This window comes from Rhagoletis zephyria, unplaced genomic scaffold (genome assembly GCF_001687245.7).
Source record: "Rhagoletis zephyria isolate East Lansing unplaced genomic scaffold, Rhagoletis_zephyria_1.1 Rzeph_scaffold_00239, whole genome shotgun sequence".
Taxonomy (NCBI): Eukaryota; Metazoa; Arthropoda; class Insecta; order Diptera; family Tephritidae; genus Rhagoletis; species Rhagoletis zephyria.
The window spans coordinates 146,954-170,348 of NW_016157323.1; the positions used below are offsets into that span (position 1 = coordinate 146,954).

General features: G+C 32.5%; 1 protein-coding gene across 2 annotated transcripts in view; it reads left to right on the plus strand.

Annotated features, from left to right (window-relative positions):
• Positions 1-423: 423 nt before the first annotated feature.
• The window catches only part of rk (G-protein coupled receptor rickets), a 34,871-nt gene continuing 11,899 nt past the window's right edge, over positions 424-23,395 (plus strand). Inside the window, exons 1-6 of one of the 2 annotated variants that reach the window (XM_017609615.1) lie at positions 424-1,516; positions 3,999-4,070; positions 5,110-5,253; positions 8,073-8,144; positions 9,552-9,623; positions 15,318-15,386. In XM_017609615.1, the coding sequence (XP_017465104.1) occupies positions 450-1,516; positions 3,999-4,070; positions 5,110-5,253; positions 8,073-8,144; positions 9,552-9,623; positions 15,318-15,386 (1,496 nt within the window). In that variant the 5' untranslated portion in view covers positions 424-449. Of the gene's footprint in view, positions 1,517-3,998; positions 4,071-5,109; positions 5,254-7,199; positions 7,344-8,072; positions 8,145-9,551; positions 9,624-15,317; positions 15,387-23,395 lie in introns of both variants that reach the window. The other variant, XM_017609614.1, reaches the window with a different exon arrangement.

Here is a 23,395-nt window from a genome sequence, read left to right on the forward strand (position 1 = left end):
AAGAAATAAAAACCAGCATCACAATTAAGATATAACATCCTTCTCCTCGTCCATTACAAGTCTTTCAAGAATCGCTGCTCCATTCGTTACTACTCAACAAAATTTTTATTGCCCTTGCCGCTGGCGCTTACAGCCAGCGTAGTTGCGCCGACATGTGTGCGAAATGTGTGGCACACACAACTGTCATTAAATGACAAATGCTTGTCAGCATCAATCAGAGTCGATTCGAAACACAAAAACAACAAGAGAACGAGCAACACAGTAAACAGCTACGAGCGGCAATTAAAGGCAAGAGGAAGAAGAAGAAGCAGCCGCCGACAAATAAACCTCGCGTGTGGCTTTATAGCAGAGCAGCGCTCGTTAAGTGTATTAGTGGTGGTGCTGGTGTTGGTGGTGTTGGTGGTGTTGGTGGTGTTGGTGGTGTTGGTGGTGTTTGGGGTGACAGCGGCATGGCCATTAGCCGGGGGCGCGGCAATCGCACGCACTCTTGGTTTCTACTCAAAGATTCGGTAATATTTGTGTTGGTGATGTGTGCGCTGCAGCTGCTGCAGGCGCATGCATTAAGCAAGCTGGTGATAAACGCAGAGATGCTGCGCGCCAACGCCAGTGGTGGTGCAGACCAGCGGCGGCCCACAACTAATGCTGCGAGTAGCAGTAATGCGTTAAACGCTGTGGAACGCGGAGTAAAACAGCTAATGGAGAAGATATTTCTAAGCGAGAATTTAGTAGAGCAAACCAAAGAAGCGGTTGAGAAATTAGCAACCGTGGGCTCAAAGCAAGCGAGTGCCAGCAACAGTATTAGTAATAGTATAAATAGGAGTAGTGGACGTAGTAGTAGCAACAACAACAACACCAGTAACCACAATTATAGCATAAGTAACAGTAGCAATACAAGTAACACGTCCTCAGTGCCGCAAACCGGCAGCAACAAAACGTTTACGCCAATTAGCGCCAAGCCAAATGATAAATCACCAGCGGCAAATGAAAGTGTCACAAACGATGTGAGCAGCACGAATACACAGAATAGTACACAATTTATCAAAGCTTTTGGCGCTCAGCCACCAGCACAAGTTGACGCAAGTAACCCCTCAGCGAGTGGAAATGCCACCGCCAGCGTAACTGGCGGCAGCCACCAAACGAAACGCATTGCCATCACTATGCCCGAGCATATACGTGAAAATGTTGTGCTCTCCTCGCTGGATCCCGAAAAGGAGGCACAGTTGTTGTACGAACAAACACTGCTGGAGTATCATGGCAGTGTGCAGGCAGCTGCCGCAAGCAATGACAACCCAACGGCTGCGTCTACTGATAAGCCGGCGTTATTGGGTAGTGAACGTGCAACACCATTGGCAGGCGCATCAGCGGATCGTTTGCCGCGCACTCTGCATGCCGTTTGTGAGGTGTGGACACAGAAGCATTGCCACTGCACGGGCACTTTGGAGCGGCTGGCACTAAGCTGTCGTGGCATAGGCATTGTAGCGGTGCCAGTGGAGCTGCCCGACGATGTCGTGTCATTGTAAGTACGCATAAGTTAAAGGTATCTTTAAAATTACAGCTTTGGAGTGAAAGCTGTAAGGGAATTTTATGATGCTTTTATGTCATTTATTTTGTTTTTGAATTGCTTGAACTAACAGGGAAATTTTGGCTATGGTCTTTTGTAAGACAATTAAAAGACAATTAAAAGACACTAGGCAAGATAGTTTTCAAAAAAAAAAAAGCTCCCTTCCCAACTTTCATAGCGCCACTGTATCCTGGGACCCAAAATACCTTGATTTGGAAATATTTCGTGGCCATTTAGAGAGGTCAGGAAAGTTTCGATTCGTATCTTGGGCGACCGTAAAGCAATGATCTTGACCCTGTCAGCATTCACAAGTGCAAACGGAACCTATCGAGGGAAGTTGTGAACAGCGCAGTTTATATTTTCGGGTAAATAGAACTAGCTCCGCCTTTCTATGTTTATTAGTAAGTCCGCAGTTTGTAGCCTAGTTCGTAATCAAGTTTTGGTACGCATGCATAAGTTTGCATAGAGTCCCAAAAAATTATCCTACGACGATGAGCGACACCTCCTCTACCTCTAGACAATAACACTAGCTTCTTTCCGATGTCGCACAGTGGTCTTAGAGTGGCAGAAGGAGAGAATTTCGAAATCGCTGGATTCTAAACATGTCTATTAACAGGTTTTAAGGATTTTTCTAGCTCTAGCAATTATAAAAGGACACAGGAAGGCAGTGTTGTATGAATATAATTTTAACGTAGGAACTCGAATATGCATTTTCCCTTCTTTCAGATTTATATACTTCTAGGTTAATCTAAGTTAGTAATCGAATTTCATTGAAAGCGCATAAAATTTACCATATCCGCACCCTAGTATAGTGGGCGTGGCAGTAAGATAAATTCTACCATTTTTCATATTTATTCATTTCGAGCAAAAGTACTCCACGATCCATTTCTTAGCAAAATCGGAGCACATTTACTACTTTGTGCCACATTTTCTATGGAGCTCTTCCACTTTGCGTCGTTTAAGCTTACTTACTTCATGTAAATATTACCCTACCAAGGCAAGCGTAATCTGAAGCCTTTGAAACTCTGGCCATTCCATGCAAAATAGAAATGCGTAAGAAATCGATGGTGCAAGGCCTATCGCTACAAAATATAAAAAAATAATGACTGTTATATGGCCTCTTTCTTCTAATTTTGCCGCATAGAATGCACCGTATTTCATCGAAAAAATTACGTATACGCCTAGATGGCAATAAGCAGCGATGAGATAGGTTTGAGGTCTACACATTTCATTTTTTATTTTATTTATTTATTTTTTCATTATAACCAAAATGTACACATTTTTTGTGAATAATTTTTCATTTCCAAACGTATATTCATTTATCATCTCTCTTATGTCTTTGCTGTTTTTTTTTTCGCTAGGTGCAATAACTTCAATGATTATAGTCGCTTTGACTTCTATTTGTAACGCATACTGCTTTTGCTTTGTGTAATAAATTCACTTTAAAATAAAAAAAAAAATATCCAAAAATCAACAAGAGAACATTTTCACAAAGCATTGCAAAAAGTGTAGATTTTAAATTCTCATTTCATAATTCTTCCCCTCTCTCTCGTTAGTCTTTGTTTGAAATCAATTTTACTTGTACTCGGTCTTTGTTTTGAAATAATTTATCACTTTCTACAGGAGCACAAAAACAAAAAAATAAAACTAAGAGTGTGTGCAAACAAAAGCGGCGTTAAAATATTGCAATTTAAAAATGTCAAATAATTTTTTTAGCTAAGCTGAAAGCGCGGCTATACAATTTCAGTTTATTTAAATCGTTATACGCTTGCCGTACTACATTGTTGCTAAATAAATGCATATTGTAATGCTGAATTTTCAGTGCAAGCCTCAATGCATAAATTAGAATAACGAATACTATTGAAAAAGCATTTTTCAAAGCTGGTAGAACGCAATGACTGTCACTTGCCAATTTTTGTAAATTTAAATCTACTCTTCAGCGTTATTTATACCCGCCCGCTTTCTGGACTTGAATGGCCTTCGGCATTAGTAAGCCACAATTAATATACTCACGAAACTGTTGGCCAAATATAGTAAAACTGCGTTTTTAGTTGTTCTCTCTGACGTCAGGATTTTTTTAAGGACTTTGTAGTTTCAAAGCTGCTATTAACTTCTACCGCTTAGACTCTGTTACTTTTTCCATTTTTCCTTATAAACATAATCCTGATACAAAGCTCAAAACAATATTAAAAATAAGAGTGTTTTTCTAACAGCGGTCGCCCCTCGGCGGCAATGGCAAACTTCCGAGCGTATTTCGGCCATGAAAAACAGCTTTTCATAAAAATACCAATGCCGTTCGGAGTCGGCGTAAAACTGTAGGTCCCTCCGCTTTGCATGACAACATCAAGGCGGATGCTACAAATATGTCTTGAATTGAGTTTATTCGGTTTTGAGTAATATCTAGATAATCATTATGGCGTTTTCTTTTCAATTCCAGAGACTTGGGCAACAACAACATAACAACATTTGAGGCTAACACATTTTTTATGGTACCAAACCTCGAAGAATTGTAAGTTTTTGAGCTACTTTTACAAACTTAAGTATGTATGTAAATAAAACTAATGGTGAATTTCCACTATGCATTGAAATAACGAAAAATTGGCGCATTGTAAAATTGCCTTTAAGAAATGAATTTAATGACTACTTTTTTAACGTAAAGACAGGAATATTTTTTAATGCCCAACTTTGTCATTACACTTGCTGCCATTTGATGTCTTGTTGAAATTCAGCATAACTGAAAAAGTTTGGGAAAAAATAGACACATATTAGTTTTAAAAATATTTAAAACCCTTAAATGAGCTGACCATAAGTGAATCACTGCCAGTTTTAGGGCATTTCCGCAAAATTGAGAATCATAGTGAATACACGTAAGCGAAAAATGAATGATTTCGTGCGAAAATGAAACTCATGATAAAGCTGATTTTATCTAAATATTTCTAAAAGCACACCCCTACTCTATGACAACTCATGTTGTTTGCACTAGCACTAGAAAAGCTTGAAATTAAATGCAAAATATTTACCAATATTCTTGACCTACTCAATGTGATTGTAGTTAGGAGGCTTACTCCCTACATTTTTGACTGTTTATACGCATCGACACACATGAGTACTATTGCACTATAGCATATGCCTACCGCGCAAATAAATCATCACACAATTGTTAATTTACTTGAAAAGAAGGTTATTCACAATATACTCTCCACTTAATGCTCTTTTTAAACTCGATTTATCTACTCAACGCCAAATACTATTCAACGTCGCGAACATCACAAGCAAATGCGCTCCCCTTCAACAGACAATTTTACTCTCTCTCATTGTTACGTCTCTGCGTCGTGCATGCTTTGAACTTTGTTTAGATAAATGACTATATTACCGCATTTCAACACATTGAGCAATTAATTATGTATGTATGTCTATTTGGTAGGGCGAAGATATGGTGGCAAAGTGCGAATAAATAGTCCTGCTGTTCTAATATCTATGCAAATTTCTTCAATACACTTCTGCAATGGTTTATCTACTTAAGATTCTTTTTTTTCAATCCTTCACAGAACTTTATCCGACAATAGCATCATTAATATTGATCCGAATGCATTTTATGGACTTGGTAAATTGAAACGTCTGAATTTACAAAATTGTGGCCTTAAATCACTGCCAGCGCATGCGTTTCAAGGATTGAAGAATTTAATTTCGCTGTAAGTAAACCAAATAAATAACAAAACACGATAAATGAAGCGAATTTGAAGAAGATTAGAAATGTAAGAATAAAAAAATTTTCATAAATATGCAATACATTGTGCTGAAATGGAAACTGGATATATTAGATACATTTTTGGAAATTTTAAATTTCGGCACAAATTTTTGGTAGCTTAAAAACTGGACACAATAAATATTTAAAATCTGGAAATGCATTTTAATTGCATAAAAGTCGGACAAAAATCTTGAACATTTTAAAACTGTACGTACAATTATGTTAATTTAAAAATTCGAGTTACTTTTTTTTTGTATTTTATAACTGAACTTCATTTTTGGTAATTCAAAATTTCGGAAAAATTTTTGGTCACTTAGCAAATGGACATAATTTTTTGGACTTTTTGAAAACTATATATAAACTATAAATATGTGGCAATACAAAACTTTCTTAGCAATTTAAAAACTGGACCAACATTTTTGGTAATAGAAATTTTCGGCTAGAAAAATGGACAAAATTTTTAAGTCATTTTTCACAAATTCAAAAATTTGAGATAATATTTATTTGGTAAATTAAAATTTCGTCAAAAAATTTTGGTCACTTAACAAATAGTCAAAGTTTTTTGATCTGTTAACAACTGTACATAAGTGTTTGGCAATTAAAAATTTTAAATAATTTGGAAACTGGTAATTTAAAAATTCTATACACATGTTTTTTTTTGCATGTAATTTAAAAACTGGACTTGCATTTTTTGTAATTCAAAAGTTCAGCACAAGTTGTTGGTCACTTGATAAACGTACATAATTTTGTGGTCCTTTGAAATTTGGACATAAATCTTTGGCAAAATAAAAATGTCTAATAAATAATTTAAAATTTTGGTAGAAATTGTCGATGTTTAAAAAATTGGACATCATATTTGTGTAATTAAATAGCTGTGCATAACTTTTTGGTAATTTAAAAACTGAATATGAATTTTTGCCTATTTAAAGACTTGACACACATATATACATATGTTTTAGTAATTTCAAAATCCTGATATGAGTTTTACGTTATCTTAAAACTAAATAAACTAATTTTCCTTACGTTAAAAATTGGCCATAATTGGTAATTTAAAAACTGGAAAAATTTTTTTCTGTTACAAAACGGATCTCAACAAAAAGTAAGAAATTACTGTTAACGTGTGCCTTGGCGGTTTTTACGGCCCTCATTTTATATAAAAATTTTCAAATTTGGACAGTAGATCTCATATGACCAAAAATGTATGCCCAGTTTCATAAAAACCCAAAAAATATATACCCAAATTTAAGATTACCAAATAGCGTGAATTACGAAAATTGTATGCCTATTGCCCAACAAATTTCACCAGTTTTGAATTAACAATAAATTATTTTTAATTTTCAAATTACCAAATTTTAAGTTCCAGTTTTTATATTACCAAAAAATGTACGTACATGTATGTTTTAAACTGCCAAAAAAATATGTCCAGTTTTTAAGTTACCAAAAATTATATCGGGTTCGTACACTACCAAAAATTACCAAAATTATGTGTTAAGTATTTCAAGCATTCAATGAAACCTCTTGGCACATATGATTTCAAGCTTTGCTTCAAAATTTTTGCGCTGAGTTCAAATTCACGCCCACGTTTAGCAATTACACATTCACTACGGCGGTGACATCACTTCAAAGCGCCCGAGTATATGCTTCAAGCGCTGCAAACCGGCCAGCTACTATTTTCTACTATCACGCAGCGCACTTAAAAATTAGTTTTTGCACACAAACACACTAAATGCACTTGCCATACAAACGCAAAAAATTATGAAATTGCTTTAATGAGATTCAAAAATATGTACTTATGCTATTTATATTGTATTTTATTTTCGTATTTTGTATTTTATTTAATTTTGCCTATAATCAATATGTAACTATGTATGACAAAAACAAAAAAAAAAGTCAGCTGAATGGCAACGCCTTAGCCAGCATGGACACGGATAGCCTGCAGCATCTGCCAAAATTGCGCACTCTACGCCTCGAGGGCAATCTATTCTATCGGATACCGGCAAACGCTTTGGCTGGATTAAAGGCACTCGAAGCACTGTGAGCTAGTATTTCTTACATACACTCCCCTTTTCTTGCTTACTTCTAACGCTTTCACCTATGCTTAGTTCTCTCTCTCACTTTCGCGCTTGAAAGCACACTATCCTCTAAAATCTTACTGTACTCTTTGTAATTTTCAAAATTGTTTCTTAAATTTGATTTCATTGTCATTTAAATTGCTTACATAAAATGGTTTGTTGTACCCTATTGCTGAGTTAAAAAAAAAAAAAAAAAAACATATTATGTGGTGGTTGTGTAGTCCTGCTTCATTTACAATACTTGGTTTCACATGTTCCACTAAATTTTATGCAATTTTTTTAAGTACATATTTACATACGTACATCAGTATTTATGTACCTTTTACAAAATATTATTAAAAAACATACCATTGTTTTGCTGTGTATAATCAAAGCTATGTTTTCTATATAAATGTACCCGGCAATTTCCTTCTTTCTTGATTTAAGTTCATTTCAATTCAACTACTAATCATGCCAATGTTGTTAGTTAGAAGGAAAAGTAGTCAGTAGATATGAAAATATTTGCATCACATCATCGAGTAACTGAAAGTGCAAAAATAAATGACAGACTAAAATTAAAAAAAAAAAAAAAAAAACATTTAGGAGGAGCCAGTCAAAAAAGCAATCCAAATTCATTGATGTGCCTTCAGTTGCGTGGCGTACTGCATTTTAACTTTACTGACACACTTTCATTTTGTATAAAATTTTGCAGAAATCTTGGCAGCAACCTTCTGACAATAATCAACGATGACGACTTTCCACGCATGCCAAATTTAGTTGTGCTGTAAGTATCTAAACGTATGTTAAGTTATCTCAATATTGATACAAAATAAAATTAAAACAAAAAAATAAAATTAAAAAACTATATTTAATTAATATAATTTTTTTTTGCGAGAATGAGGGCTTAAAATGCTCAATGCATCGAAAATAAAATAAAATAAAATAAAATAAAATAAAATAAAATAAAACAAAATAAAATAGAATAAAACAAATAGAATTATAATAAAATAAAATGAAATTATATTAAATTATATAAAATTAAATTATATTATACTGAATAAAATTAAATTAAATTAAATGTAATTAAATCAAGTTAATTTAAATTAAATTAAATTAGATTAAATTAAATTGAATAAAATAAAATAAAATAACATAAAACAAAATAAAATTAAATTTTATTTAATTTAGTAAAATAAAATAAAACGATATAAGATAAAATAAAACAAAATAAAATACAATTGGTTTTCATTTTTAATTTCTATGAAACTGAAATATGTTGTTTGTTGGTCCACATAATGAGACCCGTATTTTTTGGCTCGGAAAAATTTTTTGGCCGACTTATAAGGTATTTTGTTACAAGCTTTCATTTAACTTGCTCTGTATGTATGTATGTTTGTTAGGGGCAAATCTTGCAATCAATTTTTGACTAACTTCCCAATGACCTAGAGACTTGAAACTTCACAGTTGGCTCATAAGCCGATGACAATGCAATATTAAAGATGAGTTAATCCGATAGGTGGCGCAGGAGTCGAGATATTTAAACAACCCCATATTTATAGTCCGTTTTGGTTCTTATTTAGAATGTATATTAACTTCTAATAACTTCTAATAAAATGTATTTTTTCTAAAAAAAATGCATGTCCCCGAAAAAAATAAGCTACAAGGGATTCAGCTCGATTGTAGTTCAAAGTGCATATTTTCTTGCGAAAAATTATGAAAGAAAAAAATATAGTTTCTGCAAAATTTAATTTCGAAAAAGTTTTCTTAAAAATAAGTAAAAAATTTGCAAATATAAAAATCAATAATTTTACCCTACAGTCTTAAAGTGGTAACAATTACCAACATTTGGGTGAAAAAATGGTTGACATTCATTAATTTTGAACGAAGCTATGGGTATTTACAAAAAAAATATCCCCAGATATCGAGCAAAAAAATAATACGGGCCATTATTTAGACTAATAAACAACATATTTCAGTTTCATCGAAATTAAAAGTCATGCACGTACCTGACCGATTGTCTTGAAGGGGAAAGCATTTTTGGAAATGAATTTTTTGTTATAGGCATTATTCCGAAAATTTCATTAAAATCGGCCTCGAGCTCAATAAGAAAGTTAACAAAAACAAAATGCTCTATATTTTTATGCTACTCGATATCTACTAAAAATATGTATACATTTCACCTTTTTTACAGACTTTTAAAACGCAATCAAATTATGAAAATCTCAGCGAATGCATTTGCAAATCTAACAGCTTTAAAGGTTTTGTAAGTATCAACGTTTTTTTTTTTTATATTTTTTCTTTTCAAAAATAATTACTCAACGGCCATAAATACAAGGTTCTTCTTCATTCATCATACTCTTCTTTATTCCTTCTAAACTGAGTTTCAAGACAATTTTTAGTCAAAACCCGTTGTAAATTTTTTTTTTGGAGAAATGATTCGATCACAAAAAAAAATTCTAAATAAAAAAACTTTCGTAGTGAACTTTCAACAACTTCTTTTGAGCTGTTAAAACCCCTTCCTTCTTATTGGCTTTAGTCCCTTTTACTACGATATTTTGAAACCAAAAGAATTATGCATTTTATTGCACCCTACTAAATTGACGTAAATTTCGGTGGTTTTATTGAAATCAGACATATATGTACATATGTATGTATGTACATCAATACAATAAAAAACAAATCCATTAACAAAGAATTGAAAAATAAACCTCGAGCATGGCTGAGCGCCAGCTGACACGAAACTTATTGCTTGCCAGCAATTTTATAAACAAATGGATGGAGAAAGAGCCGAATGGAAACAAATGTTTAGCTTTTAAACGAAGAGAAAAAAGTAAGAAAATGAAGCAAAGAAAAACGGCAATGGTGCAAAAAGTGATAGAAATGAAAGAAATGAAATATCAAAATAAAGTTCAGTGGGCAGTAACTGTTTGTTATTGGTTAGTCGATAGATCGAACGACAACAACACCATAAAAATTGTTGGCAATTTATGTGCAAAGCCGAAAAAAGCACGCAAAGCATACATATATGTATATGGTAAGTATATGTGCGTATGTACATATGTATGTGTGCATGCAGAACTCAATGACCGATGCATTGCTGTACGCTGAAATAAATGTCATGAAACTATTTATGGCCATAGCTTTTTTTTTTATGTATGTGCATACATATGTAGGTCTTTCAGAGTGTGGTTAGTGCCTCATGCATACGTACATATGTACATGCCACTTCAGGCTTCTGCGAATGCAATAAAAGTAAGATTCGACCATTTGTCGAAGTCTTATGCCATTTTTTCCACCATACACATACATACATTTATCTTTTGCAACACTTTGTTTACAAACAAAACTCTTTAAGTAGCTCCTGCAGCAACATTTGTCGAAGAATTGGCGAAAACTTTGTTGAAAAGGTAAAAGTTGAAAGTTTTGTGGCGTCAATGCTTCTATAAAATCGAGTGCTACTTACTTATGTGCGGAAATCGCCTTTGTTATTGTTTTTCGTTTTTTTTTTTTTTGGTGTTATTGCTAACGTCATTCAGCTTTTGAAATTTTGCAGTTTTAAGTGACCACTGAAAGATAAATGCGTTGCGCTTGCAAATAGCTACACATTTAAAAATATGTGTGAATAAAAACTGGAATTTATTGGCGGTCACTGATATCGGGTACATGAAGTATGGATATGTGATCGAGGTGATAAGGAAAATTATATATTGCAAGGTTATTTTTCCTTAGAACTTTCTTAATGAATTTAATAACTGATAGACAACTTATCTTGGTTTTTATCAGGGTGTCCAGATTATTTAATAAAATTATAGTTTAAAAAACTAAAACCTCGCTATTAAAATTTCCATTCGTACTGTCATCAGGTATGTGACTTGGGAATTGAAATCGCTGCATCTTTTAGACGCATCAATATTATATAGTTACATCCCGAGCTAATAAAAGCGGGGTAATAATAAAAAAAAGCGCAATTTCTAAAAAAAAAATCGCCAATTTTTTTTTTTAATAAAATTCATGAAATCGATCTAACAAATCTTTCATTTTAAAAATGAGATGTTGTTATAATAAAGTTTTTAAAACCAAAAGCGTATATAATACCTTCAGAGGCCAATAATAAATAACACAAATCACTTATATATAATAGTGATGTACAAACAACTTTCTTTAAAAATACGCACACTTTTTAAAAAATATTTGCTTCAACACATTTTGCAATAGGACTGCGCAATTATTAAATTTATTATAACTCATATTAATTGATTAACCGCACAATCCGTTTTTAAGAGCTTGGCGCTAAAAATAAAATAGAAACCTATAATAAGGCGAGATCAGCCATTTCCACAATTTCTTCAAAATCAGNTTTTTTTTTTTGTAATTTCTTACCGGAAATAGTCTTGATTGTGATAAATTTTAAAACGAAAGTCACCTATTCCTTAATTGTGAGGTCCATGGATGCATAACGTACCATTATTATGGAATAACCGACCTTTACTTTAAAATTTATCTCATTTGAAACTATTTTAAGTTAAGTACAAAAAACTGTGGGTTAGGCCACCTCTGCTCTCATGGCTTCATTTNACATACTGTTTGATATTGGAAACGTTTTGCAGCAGAAACTATTAGTCTTCGTATAACACTTTATTCGAATTATTGCATTAAGGCTTTCCAACCTCATCCTATTTCGAATCTTAGTTTTTGTTGAATTCATTACGGAAAAAACGCGCTCAACAAAAGCATGTAAGTGCGGCAAGGATAATAATATGAAGGCTACTTTACTTATATTTCCAATAATAAATTTTATGGCCTATTGCGGTTGTCACTCCGTAAGCATTTAGCCAAAATTCTTCAGAGTCGCATGGACTGGTTCTGAAAAACGTTGTTCCATGGGAAAGTTAAAAGATTTAAATATTCAGTTTCCGCTGCTTTTCTGTCCTTCAAAGTCAAGTTATGAATTGGCAGGTCCCTGAAACTCGCCCTCTTTTGATTATCACACTTTTCTGGTGACAAAATCTAAGCTTTTTTAAAAGTATTTAATTGACTAGCTAATCGTTTGAAAAGTTCTTCGATTAGGGTGATTAAAATTTTTTGACAGTCACTTAATATGCTTCTTAAGTCAAGTCCGTGATAAGCGTAGTTCATTAGCCGCTTCTGTAAAATTATCGCGGAAAACAAAATTTTTTATATTTTTACTATTGGAAAAAATTTATTTGAAGGTAAAAAATCTCTAAAACTCGCCAATGGCGATTTCCTAAATTTTTACGCGAAAATATCAAAAAAAAAAAATCGCCAAATTGGCGCGAAATCGCCAAATCTGGACACTCTGGTTTTTATGCGGCTAATCGTGGTGTGAGCCTCATATAGACAGGAGTTCGACATCAGCTGTTTTGAAGACGGTAAAACTACACGAATGATGTGTCTTTTACATACGGCTTTTACCTAGCTTTACTTTTTGTAGAACTTTTTGGATTTGAACTGTGAAAATCTAGTCGATGGTGAATTTCCCAAGTCAGGATCCATACTACTTAGTAGGATACAATCAGTTTGTTCATGAAAGACTTTTATATTGGAATACCGTTCCGAAATACGAAACTTATGTGTCGTTCGGTTGATTTCTAAGCAGTAGATTTGAGGCCATGTGAGCAAAAGTGGCCTAACCCATTTTTTTTTTTTGAAGTGAAACTTCTTAGGCGGCGGTATCGCAAAAATGGAGAGTGAAATTTTTAAAACTGAAAACGTTACATGAGTGAGAAGGAAGATATAGGTAGTACAGGGAAGGGGAAAAAAGAAATAAAGCGACGCATGATGGGTACGAGTACCAACATATGTATATATGCATGTTTGAATGCACGTATGTATGTATACATATATATGTATGTATGAACGAACTCATTGCGCATTTCAGCTCTGCCGCTACCAAGCAATTATATGTATAAATGATGCAATAAATGATCCATTCGCACATATGTACATATGTTTGTATGGATATATTTATGATGAAGCAAACAGGCTTCATTGATGCACTGATGGGCATATGTATGTACTTATGGACAGCAATGTGTTCATGTATGTACATATTGTATATATATTTGTACGTATGTACATATGTTTGTGTATGTACATATGTTTGTGTACATATATATATGCACATATGTAGTACAAACGAAAACAAATGTAATAAGCTGCTCGTTGATATAAATGCGAACTGTACTGATTGTCAAAAATTATGTTTTTCTGGTACATTTGTTCATGTTTGTCATTGGGCGTGTATTTTTCTGGAGTAGTTTTGTGCTCTCGCTATCTCCTTATATTAACTCGTTTTTCGTTGGTATACTCTGATAACATATGTGAGGATGATAGCAAGGCCTACTTATATAAGGTAGTGTTACAGGAGCAGTTGAAATTTTCGCCCGAAAAAAGCTATAAACGTAGCGAACGTTGCTTCAACTTGGTGTTGCTTTGCTCTAGATTGCACCGTTTGTGGGCCTGTTGAATGATTTTATGTCTTGGTTGTATGAAAGATCAAAAAATTTGGATTTTCTGGCAACTTGTACAACTTATCGCTACATTAATTGCCATGTTGTACAAACTCATTAATTTGCGTTTATTTTGTACACTAAATAACCGAAAATGGATAACTCAGCCGAAATAGGTACGTGCTTTCGTTAAATTTTATAAATGTAAGCCGAAACTATGAAATTGTAAAAATGAAATTTTACAATGAGAATGCTCGCAAAATTGCAATGTTTGTGGGCAAAACGTCCAACTTGATTGCGGATTGATTTGTACCAACGTTTTCGGCTTGCATTATGTCAAAACGATGTGTTTGTTGTAATTCATTCTGTCATTTACTACCATTATGCGTAGGCCAATTCATGAAATCATTTCATGCGTTTGAGTAAAAACTTAGTGAGTGAACACCATTTCATGATTACAATTAACGCGAAACAGAGTTTATGCACTTAGTTTTTACTCAGATCGATGAAATGATTTCGTGAATTGGACTACGCATACATGTGATACCTATGCTTTTAATTTATAACGTAATTTTATGTTTTTATACTTTTGCTACTACATGAATAGATGAATTCGTGATAAAATATATGAATTCGCCTTAGAAGATATAAAGCGAGTAAGAATAAATGCCGCAAAAAGGAATTTGTCGTCTTTCAACTTAAATAAATGCATTTTGCGAACAAAAGTGCGTACGTTACTTAGTGCCTTGGTAATGGCGAATTCGTAAGGATCTATTGATTGCATTATAAACATTTTCATTTATTTGTTAAACATACAATTACTTCTATTACAACCCGGTCCTATGGATGCTAGAAGCTTGAATTCATGTAAGGTGGTGTTACCGAAAAATTAATAAATATATTATATGTGTATCAGAAAATTAATAAGATGAAATGAAATTATTGTTTGATTTCTAACCAAACCTACATATGTATGTAACTCAATCTCCTAATGTTTTGCCGAACCGTAAACATATGTTTACACATCCAATTTCGTGAGTAGGTATCTGGTACTCACATCTTTTTTAAGAAGTTTCCCTTCTATCATGTGTACGGTGTTACACACGCATTTTTTTTTTTGTAATTTCTTACCGGAAATAGTCTTGATTGTGATAAATTTTAAAACGAAAGTCACCTATTCCTTAATTGTGAGGTCCATGGATGCATAACGTACCATTATTATGGAATAACCGACCTTTACTTTAAAATTTATCTCATTTGAAACTATTTTAAGTTAAGTACAAAAAACTGTGGGTTAGGCCACCTCTGCTCTCATGGCTTCATTTACCTGATATATTTTTTTGGAGGCCTTGTAAATTTGTCGGCTTTTAGCCTATTTTTTTTTTTTGAAAAAAAAGTTAATCAGAAGTAACTAATTCTTTTTTTTATACCTTTAATTCTCTTCTACTTATTCTACAAATAATCAACACTGTTTGCACACAACAAAGAGAACTGGATGACAATTTGATCAACAGCTTGCCTGAGGGATTGAACAAGTTAACACATTTACAGGAATTGTAAGTATCAAGTATATGTTTATTCGATAAATTTACAAATATTAGCGTTAAAGTTCTAAATACCATAAATTTTTAGTATAATAAAGTGCAAGTGCAACGCATATATAAAATTTATTTTAATATAGAAGAAAATGCGCAACACCGTCCACAAAAAAAAGTCCAAAAAAACCAACGGCAGTTGAAACTTGCACTTCATTATGGACTACAAAAGTGTATACTCAAACTATTTCTAAGGAATCCAAATAAAACAAAAACCAAAACTTTGATGAACAATTTTGTTGTTTGATAATTTTTTGAAGCTTTTATTTTTTATGGTTCCTGTTATATGCAGATCGAACTATATTTAAAATGAAAATATTACAAAAATTCATACCCTCTATATTTGTGCATTTTAGCCTTAATAGCATATGTATGTATGAAGTTTTATGGCCGTAGGATAGCGATAACCCGTGCCGACCAGTAGTTGAAGTTTTACTTAATTCCATATACATATATATATATTTATGAATGAAGGCTACTAGATCATCCATGAGATTTTTGGAAATGCAAAAAATTCGATATGTTTCCCATATTAGAACGTATTTGTAGTAAATCTGCACCTTGAAATTTTTACGAGGATGACAGGATTTCTCCCAAGGACATCAAAAAAAAAAATTAATTAATGGAAAAAGTACAGTTGCTTTGTAAGGGTGTATTAAAAGGCTGCAAAACGATATATTTTCTAGTAGAATAATTTGTGTACGCTCGGAAAATTTACAATTGTAAAATATTTTTTAATTGGTCTGACAGGGCGTATGATGAACATTAAGTAATTAAGACATGCACTTTCTCAAAACGCGAGAGTCTACGATTTCAGCACGACTAAAAGAAAAAGTGTGAATGTTTGAATAAATCGCTGCAGCAAAATCGTACAAATGTGTGATTCCTCATTTGAAAACTACGGTCGGAATTGTTGTAATTTTTGGTGGAACATATTCACACCGACAGCATCGCATAGATGTGTGGATAGCTTTAAATTCAACTCTTACTTATAATAAACTCATAAAAATGTGCATACCAAATTTGGAATAGTACATTAAAATATTAATGTTTATGTAGAAAATTAATGCATTAATTTTTGAAATTTATAGCAAATAAAAATTTCAATGCATTAATTTTTGAAAAAAATATTAAGATTTACATGAGCTGGACCGATTTTAAACTACCTCCAAAAATTTTGTTTTTTAATGAATAAAAATAGTTTCTTAAAGTAGTATGTTTTGAAAAAAAAAATCTCCCGAGAAGAAAAACCCCATTTAAGTTTAACAAATGTGAATACAGAATTTAGAAAATTTTAGTGCATAAACGGTACATTAAAGCCTTAATGTTAACGAAATAAATTACAGCAGTAATTTTTGAAATTTTTAGAAAAAAAAATCAATGCATTAATTTTGAAAACTTAATGTTTAATTAAGTTTTAATGCATAAATTCTGAAAAATATGATGCTAATGAAATTTTTTCATTAAATTATCCAAACTAATGCTAACGAAAAATTTTAGTTTATTAAAATTTTTAATAATTTTACTCGTTTGCATTATTTAAAACCATTTAGTTTTTTCTAGTAAAATATAAATCACCTCTTTTGAAAGGACGTCGAATAACTACTAATAATTTTATGCCCGATTCCGCTATGTTTATTTGTAGAAAAATTCTTGTAAATATTTTAAATGTGTTGTGAAAGTAAAAGCAATGTGCGCGTAACTCAGTGTGCTTAAGTGTACTTTACTTCCAATACTAACTTCTTGAACCTCAAAATTCCTCCCTCAACGCAAATTAAGAATTTTTACTGTCAAATAAAATTTTTAAATGAGTTTTTAAAGCTTGTTATACTCTTAATTCAATAGCACGAATTTAAAAATTTGAATGTTAATACAAAAATATTTTCATTAGCATTATTTCTTCGCAATTAATTCATTCAAATTTTATTAAGCACTCGATTTTCAAATTTAAAGCAATGTAATTTTTATTTACATTAAATAATTAATGCATTTTTCCCAACTCTGGTATGTTGGTCCAAAGCCAGTCAAATTCAAATAAAGTTGCTCATACGACCTATCGCCCGCACAACAATTTCTTATTCTTTTATCTTTTGTTATTTCTTGGGACGGCTGTAGTCGAGTTTGTAGAAATGCGCTATTATAACTCCTTTTTAATATAAATATTTAATTAATTAATAAGACAACTTAGATTAAACTTGGAAATCCCTTGTCTTATTAAATTGGCAGTATAACCTCCCAGACAAAGTTATTTTAGATTGCTTTGTCAAACTATTTATCGCAGTTATGTAGGCTTATATTTGCCATTTCGTATGCGCTCATGTAAGTTCAATAAACACATATGTATGTATGTATATTCGTACAAATTTATCAGGACATTTTCAACAGCACCTTATTGCAACGAATATATTCTCACCATGCACTTGACTTAAACATCAATGGGCGTAATTTCAAATTAGTGTAAATTCCAAGATGTCGCCACAAGCTGTTGCTTAAGACAAATGTCGTAACAATATTGTTGCGAAAACATAAATTCCATAAATGCATAAGCAGCGTCATACTTATATATATATATATATATATGTATGTACTTATGTGCATACATATTTGTATTAGTATGTATGTAGGACTCCTAAAACTGTCTACTAACAACATTTAATAAGCTTACATTTTATAAGTGTGCATATACAATGTACAGATGCATGTATTCACGTATGTATGTATATGTACAATACGAGCGTAGATATATGTATTTATGTATGTCTATAATTGGCACGTGAGCTTGTATTATGTGCACACTAAGCCTCAACCGGCATATTAAGCTGTATTGCAAACATCGATTGTCAGCTCAACTGTCTGCACTGCGACATTGTGGCAGAGGAAGGCCCTCACAAATGCTGTCAGCACAACAACTACCTTTCAAGTAGCTGCCACACAGCTGGTGGCTGAGGTAGCACAGAAGTTAAACTGTTCACTTGGAGAGGGTAGAAATGTTGGAAATTTGCTGTAAATATTTTTTTAATTCAATAATAGTTAGCATTTAATCCTTTTATACATATAAACAAGTTTCACCATATCACTTGGAAATTAAAGAATACGCTCCCATTTCCTTTCTCAAGTTGTAAGGTAAAAAGTATTAATCGATAAGAATTTCGATGTTAGTATCGATATTCAGTATCGAAGATAAAGAATAAAATATCGCAAAATGTCGATATTAAAGTTTGTACTAATTCGAAATGGGTATCGACAAAGACATCATATTTCATAAATTCGTAAATTGTTTTGTTAATTTCTTATACATTTCATTGGGAAACTAATTTTTTTAGTTCTTAAAATATCAAATATCAAGTACTTTCCACATTTATTGTACCGGCTGGAATGCGCAAAGTATAGCTGAAACCGTTTCGTTTCAAAAGACAAAACGTTGCTCCTTCATTGACCCTTTTTATTTAAAAATTTACTTCCAAAAAACTATAAGNGGACCAAAGTTATAATACCATTTCATGCTCATGAAAGGTATAAAAACTATGTATCTGGTAACATTCCTACACAATGACCCGATAAAGACGTCGAAAAATGTATTTATAACGATATGCATAAAAATATCAATAAGTACAAATATGAAAAATAATCTAAGTACATATAAGATAAGCTAAAGGAAATATGGTGTACATTTCGTTTGTATTTAAGGAGAAATCCGCCAAAAAAATCAACGAATTTTAGATGTTTTTTATGAAAGTTAACTTATTCAAACTGTGGTAAAAATGAAAAAATAGAACTCAAATTGACCGCAGCACCACTTGAGGTTGGCACTGATCATCTCCGGCGCCGCACGAGCGAACGCACAGTGAGCGAGATGAGTTATCTAGCGGAAAAACTTAATACCTTCTAAAATAATAAAGCTCAAGCTTAGGTGCCTTTTAATGATCACACTGTAGATATAAAAAAGTCGAGACAGGTAATTAATTTTGGTTCGTAGATTACGGATCTGTATTCCGTTTTTCTTATTCAGGTAATTTCTCATTTAAAGTTTGCATTTCGAATGAAAAAATTCAAACTTTAACATGGAAAATGTTACTCATACGCCATGTACGAGCATGTAAATACTACACTTTTTCCAACAGTATTTCAGAAAAACACAAATGTATTTCAGAAAAGGCCAAATGTATTTCAGAAAACCTCAAATGTATTTCAGAAAATCTCAAATGTATTTCAGAAAAACCCAAATGTATTTCAGAAAAGCTCAAATGTATTTCAGAAAAACGCAAATGTATTTCAGAAAACCTCAAATGTATTTCAGAAAAGCGCAAATGTATTTCAGAAAAACACAAATGTATTTCAGAAAAACGCAATTGTATTTCAGAAAAGGCCAAATGTATTTCAGAAAACCTCAAATGTATTTCAGAAAAACGCAAATGTATTTCAGAAAAATATTTTTAGAATACAGCTATGTTTTTCTGAAATACATTTGTGCTTTTCTGAAATACATTTGCCCTTTTCTGAAATACATTTGTGTTTTTCTGAAATACATTTGACGTTTTCTGAAATTCATTTGACCTTTTCTGAAATACATTTGCGTTTTTCTGAAATACATTTGAGGTTTTCTGAAATACATTTGGCTTTTTCTGAAATACATTTGTGTTTTTCTGAAATACTGTTGGAAAAGGTGTAGTGCAGCCATGTACGTTATGGCGTATGAGTAACATTATTTCCTGCTCCTATTTCATAAAAAAATTTATTGCACATTGTTATTTGACCGTCCAAAACGATGCATAACAGCGATTTTGTGACATAAAAACAGGCGTTAGCCCAAAGAAAAGAAATTACAAAAAAAAAATGAATTACAAAAAAGTTTTTTTGTTTTATAAAAATTTAAATATCTTGCAAAAATGACCCGATATGGGAAAATGGTTAAATTTACGTGTTACGTGTGTGTCAACTCAAAACTTGACATTTTTCGTATAGTGTAAACATTACATTACATTACAGAAACATTTGAGTATTATTTTCTGCAAAAATTTTTTGTAATTTTTTTTTTCATTTTTTGAGGAAAGGTTATAAAAATGAAATAATAAAAAAGAGTTGTATGCGGATCCCACGTGTGACTGAAGGGAAACTTCTTCTTCCTATTGCTCGTATATGTAGCTTACCATATGATATGAGTATTTTTCTGCATAATAATAAGCAATTAATCTCAATCTCAATCTGAATTTCAATCTCAAACTTAATCCCAATCCAAATCGCGATCTTGATCTCGACCCAATTCCAATATCAATCTAAATCTTAATCTTAATCTTAATCCTTGTCGTAATCTTAATCTTGATACCAATTTTAATCGTAATCGAAATCTCAACCTTAACAATCGATTGGTAATCGAATGCTAATCAAAAATTGGAGGCTTTCATTTTTAAAAATTTATATTTTCTTCCGTTAAATCTGCTGTTTCGCCCACGGTGAAATGTGTGCACTCGGCCCCAAGTTATCCCACTAATCAAAATTGTCTATTAATTTTTGTTTGGTTTTATTTTTATTTAAGTTCAACCCCGAAATGTATGTATAGTCCCTCAAAACACGGATCCCTTCATATGAAGACTGAATTACATATATGATACAATGCGTTCAGAGCCGATTCAGGTGCTAAGACCTCAATCACTACTACGATTCAACTTAAAGACAATGGTGTTAAATCGTACTCTGAGGCCTGTCAGGCTTTTTACAGAATGAGGGGCAGGCGCGTTGTTAGCCGCCCAGCAATTTCCAGCTCAAGATCAACTGATCCAAATAATAACAAAAAAATACATTAAAAAATCTTAATTAAAAATTTTTTTATCTAAAATTTTGTGCTCCTTGATCGAGAATTTTCCAGTGAAGTTGAAATCAAGAACATACGAGACATTTCTGGCATTCCAAGCCTATATTAATACCTTCTTTTTTTTAATGCCAAAGATACATTTTTATTTTTATTATTATTGCATAACGAAATTTAAAGCGCAATGAGTGCATTAGTTGGCGCAAGCGCCTAAAATCGAGCAAAGCAAATATCAAAGCAAGCGAAACGTGGCATGTTGGAATTTAGGCTAAAGGTCGAACTTGACTAAAAACGAAATGAACTAGATACTTGCGCGCGAACAATTATATTAAGAAAAAAAGTATCCTACAGTACGAAAATAAAACAAATTTTGCATATGTATGCGCATGATTCAATAATACAAGGTTCGATAAACTGACAGTTGTCTCTCTCGCACCGCTCCCTTAGCAGTGGGACCGTGTTGCTTCTTTGCAAATTTACATGGAAACAGTGTAGCTTTGGCGTGAAATAAAAGTATAAGCTTTTGTGCAATATGTTTATTTGTATATGCATATGAAGCATATTTAACTGATGAAAACCTAAGCATTGGATGTTTACATCAATCTCATAGTAGTCTTATTTTAATTTTGAGTCATTTTGCAGTTTTTATACGGCTAAATAGCATATAAATTACGTAATTCACGTAGATATATCAATATTACGTTCAACATTTCGTTTAAAATGCCAGATTTCCTGCAAATACATTAGAATTTACGAAAGGAATTTCACTACTAATTGCCTACTTTGCGTACTTTTCTACTACCATTTTCGAAACAAGGGATTGCATTCTTGCCCTTTCTCTGTCCTTCGTAAATGCAACCTTTTGTAAGGGAGTGTCAAACCGCAGCTGTCAATAATTATCTAACCTTGTATTATTGAATCATGATGTATGCGCACATATTTACACAAAACTTGCGCCCACGCCCGCATTTCACCGATTTGTTCAAGTGAAATGCATAAATAAGGTTAAAAGTGAAAAGAATCAAAACTTATTTTCCTTAATATCCCACAACAAGTTGAATAGTGCTGCAGCGGATGCAACAGAGTGTTAAAATTTGCTTTAAAGCGCTTAGAACTAGTTGGAGAATCCCAAATATGTGACAACTGGCAATCGAGGAAGGAATACTATATATGCATGTACAATAGCAGCTTCGTATCAGTTGGTGCTGTAACGCAGTATCGCATCATGTAGCGCAACGACACTTCTAAACACACAGTGGTGACGACAACAGCTGCATTCTTCGGCGCTTTTTACACCCACATTGGTCGCGGCGCGTCGTGCTTTTTCTGTTGAAATCATAACGTGTCATTTCATTGCATATTTACGAGCGCCATATTAAATGATGCAGCACGAATTTGTTTCACTACTTCGCCGATGTGGTGAACTTTTGTGTTGTTGTTTTTTTTTTGTTTGTATTCTTTCTTTCTTTGCATTTTGTGAATGCAACTTCTTTGAAGTTGTCGTCATCTGCGCGACGTGGAACAATTGTTGGCGCTGACTTTTTATGCATGCGTGTATGTGTTTGCTCCTTTTCGGTTGAAAGTGCGGTATGCCGACCCAGTAGGAAAGTATGTACATAAATAGTTAATAAAAATACATATGTACTTAAAACTTTAAGAGCTTAAAAACCAAAAACACAATACCTTAATGTACAGTTAAAACATAATATTTAATAAACATACAAATTTTGAGCAAAATTAAATCTTATATGAAAGGCGATAAAAAAATTGAATTAAGAAATTTAAATCGAAATCAAAATGAAATTATATTTAAAAATTTAAATTAGAATACATATATTAGTGTGTAATTTACAATCAATAAAAATAATTTTAAATAAATGTCCAAAGAATTTTTAATGAAAAAGTAAAAAAAAAATAAATAAATAAAGAATAAACGTTAAATTTGAAGTTTTATTTTTTTACCCGAGCGCACTTGTGCATAAATGATCAGGATGAAAAAAGAAATCGATTAAGCCATGTCTGTCTGTCCGTCCGTCTGTCCGTCTGTCCGTCTGTCCGTGTACACGATAACTCGAGCAAAAATTGAGATATCTTAACGAAATTTGGTATGTAGGTTTCCCTTAATCCAAGGTAGGTTGGTATTGAAAATGGGCGAAATCGGACT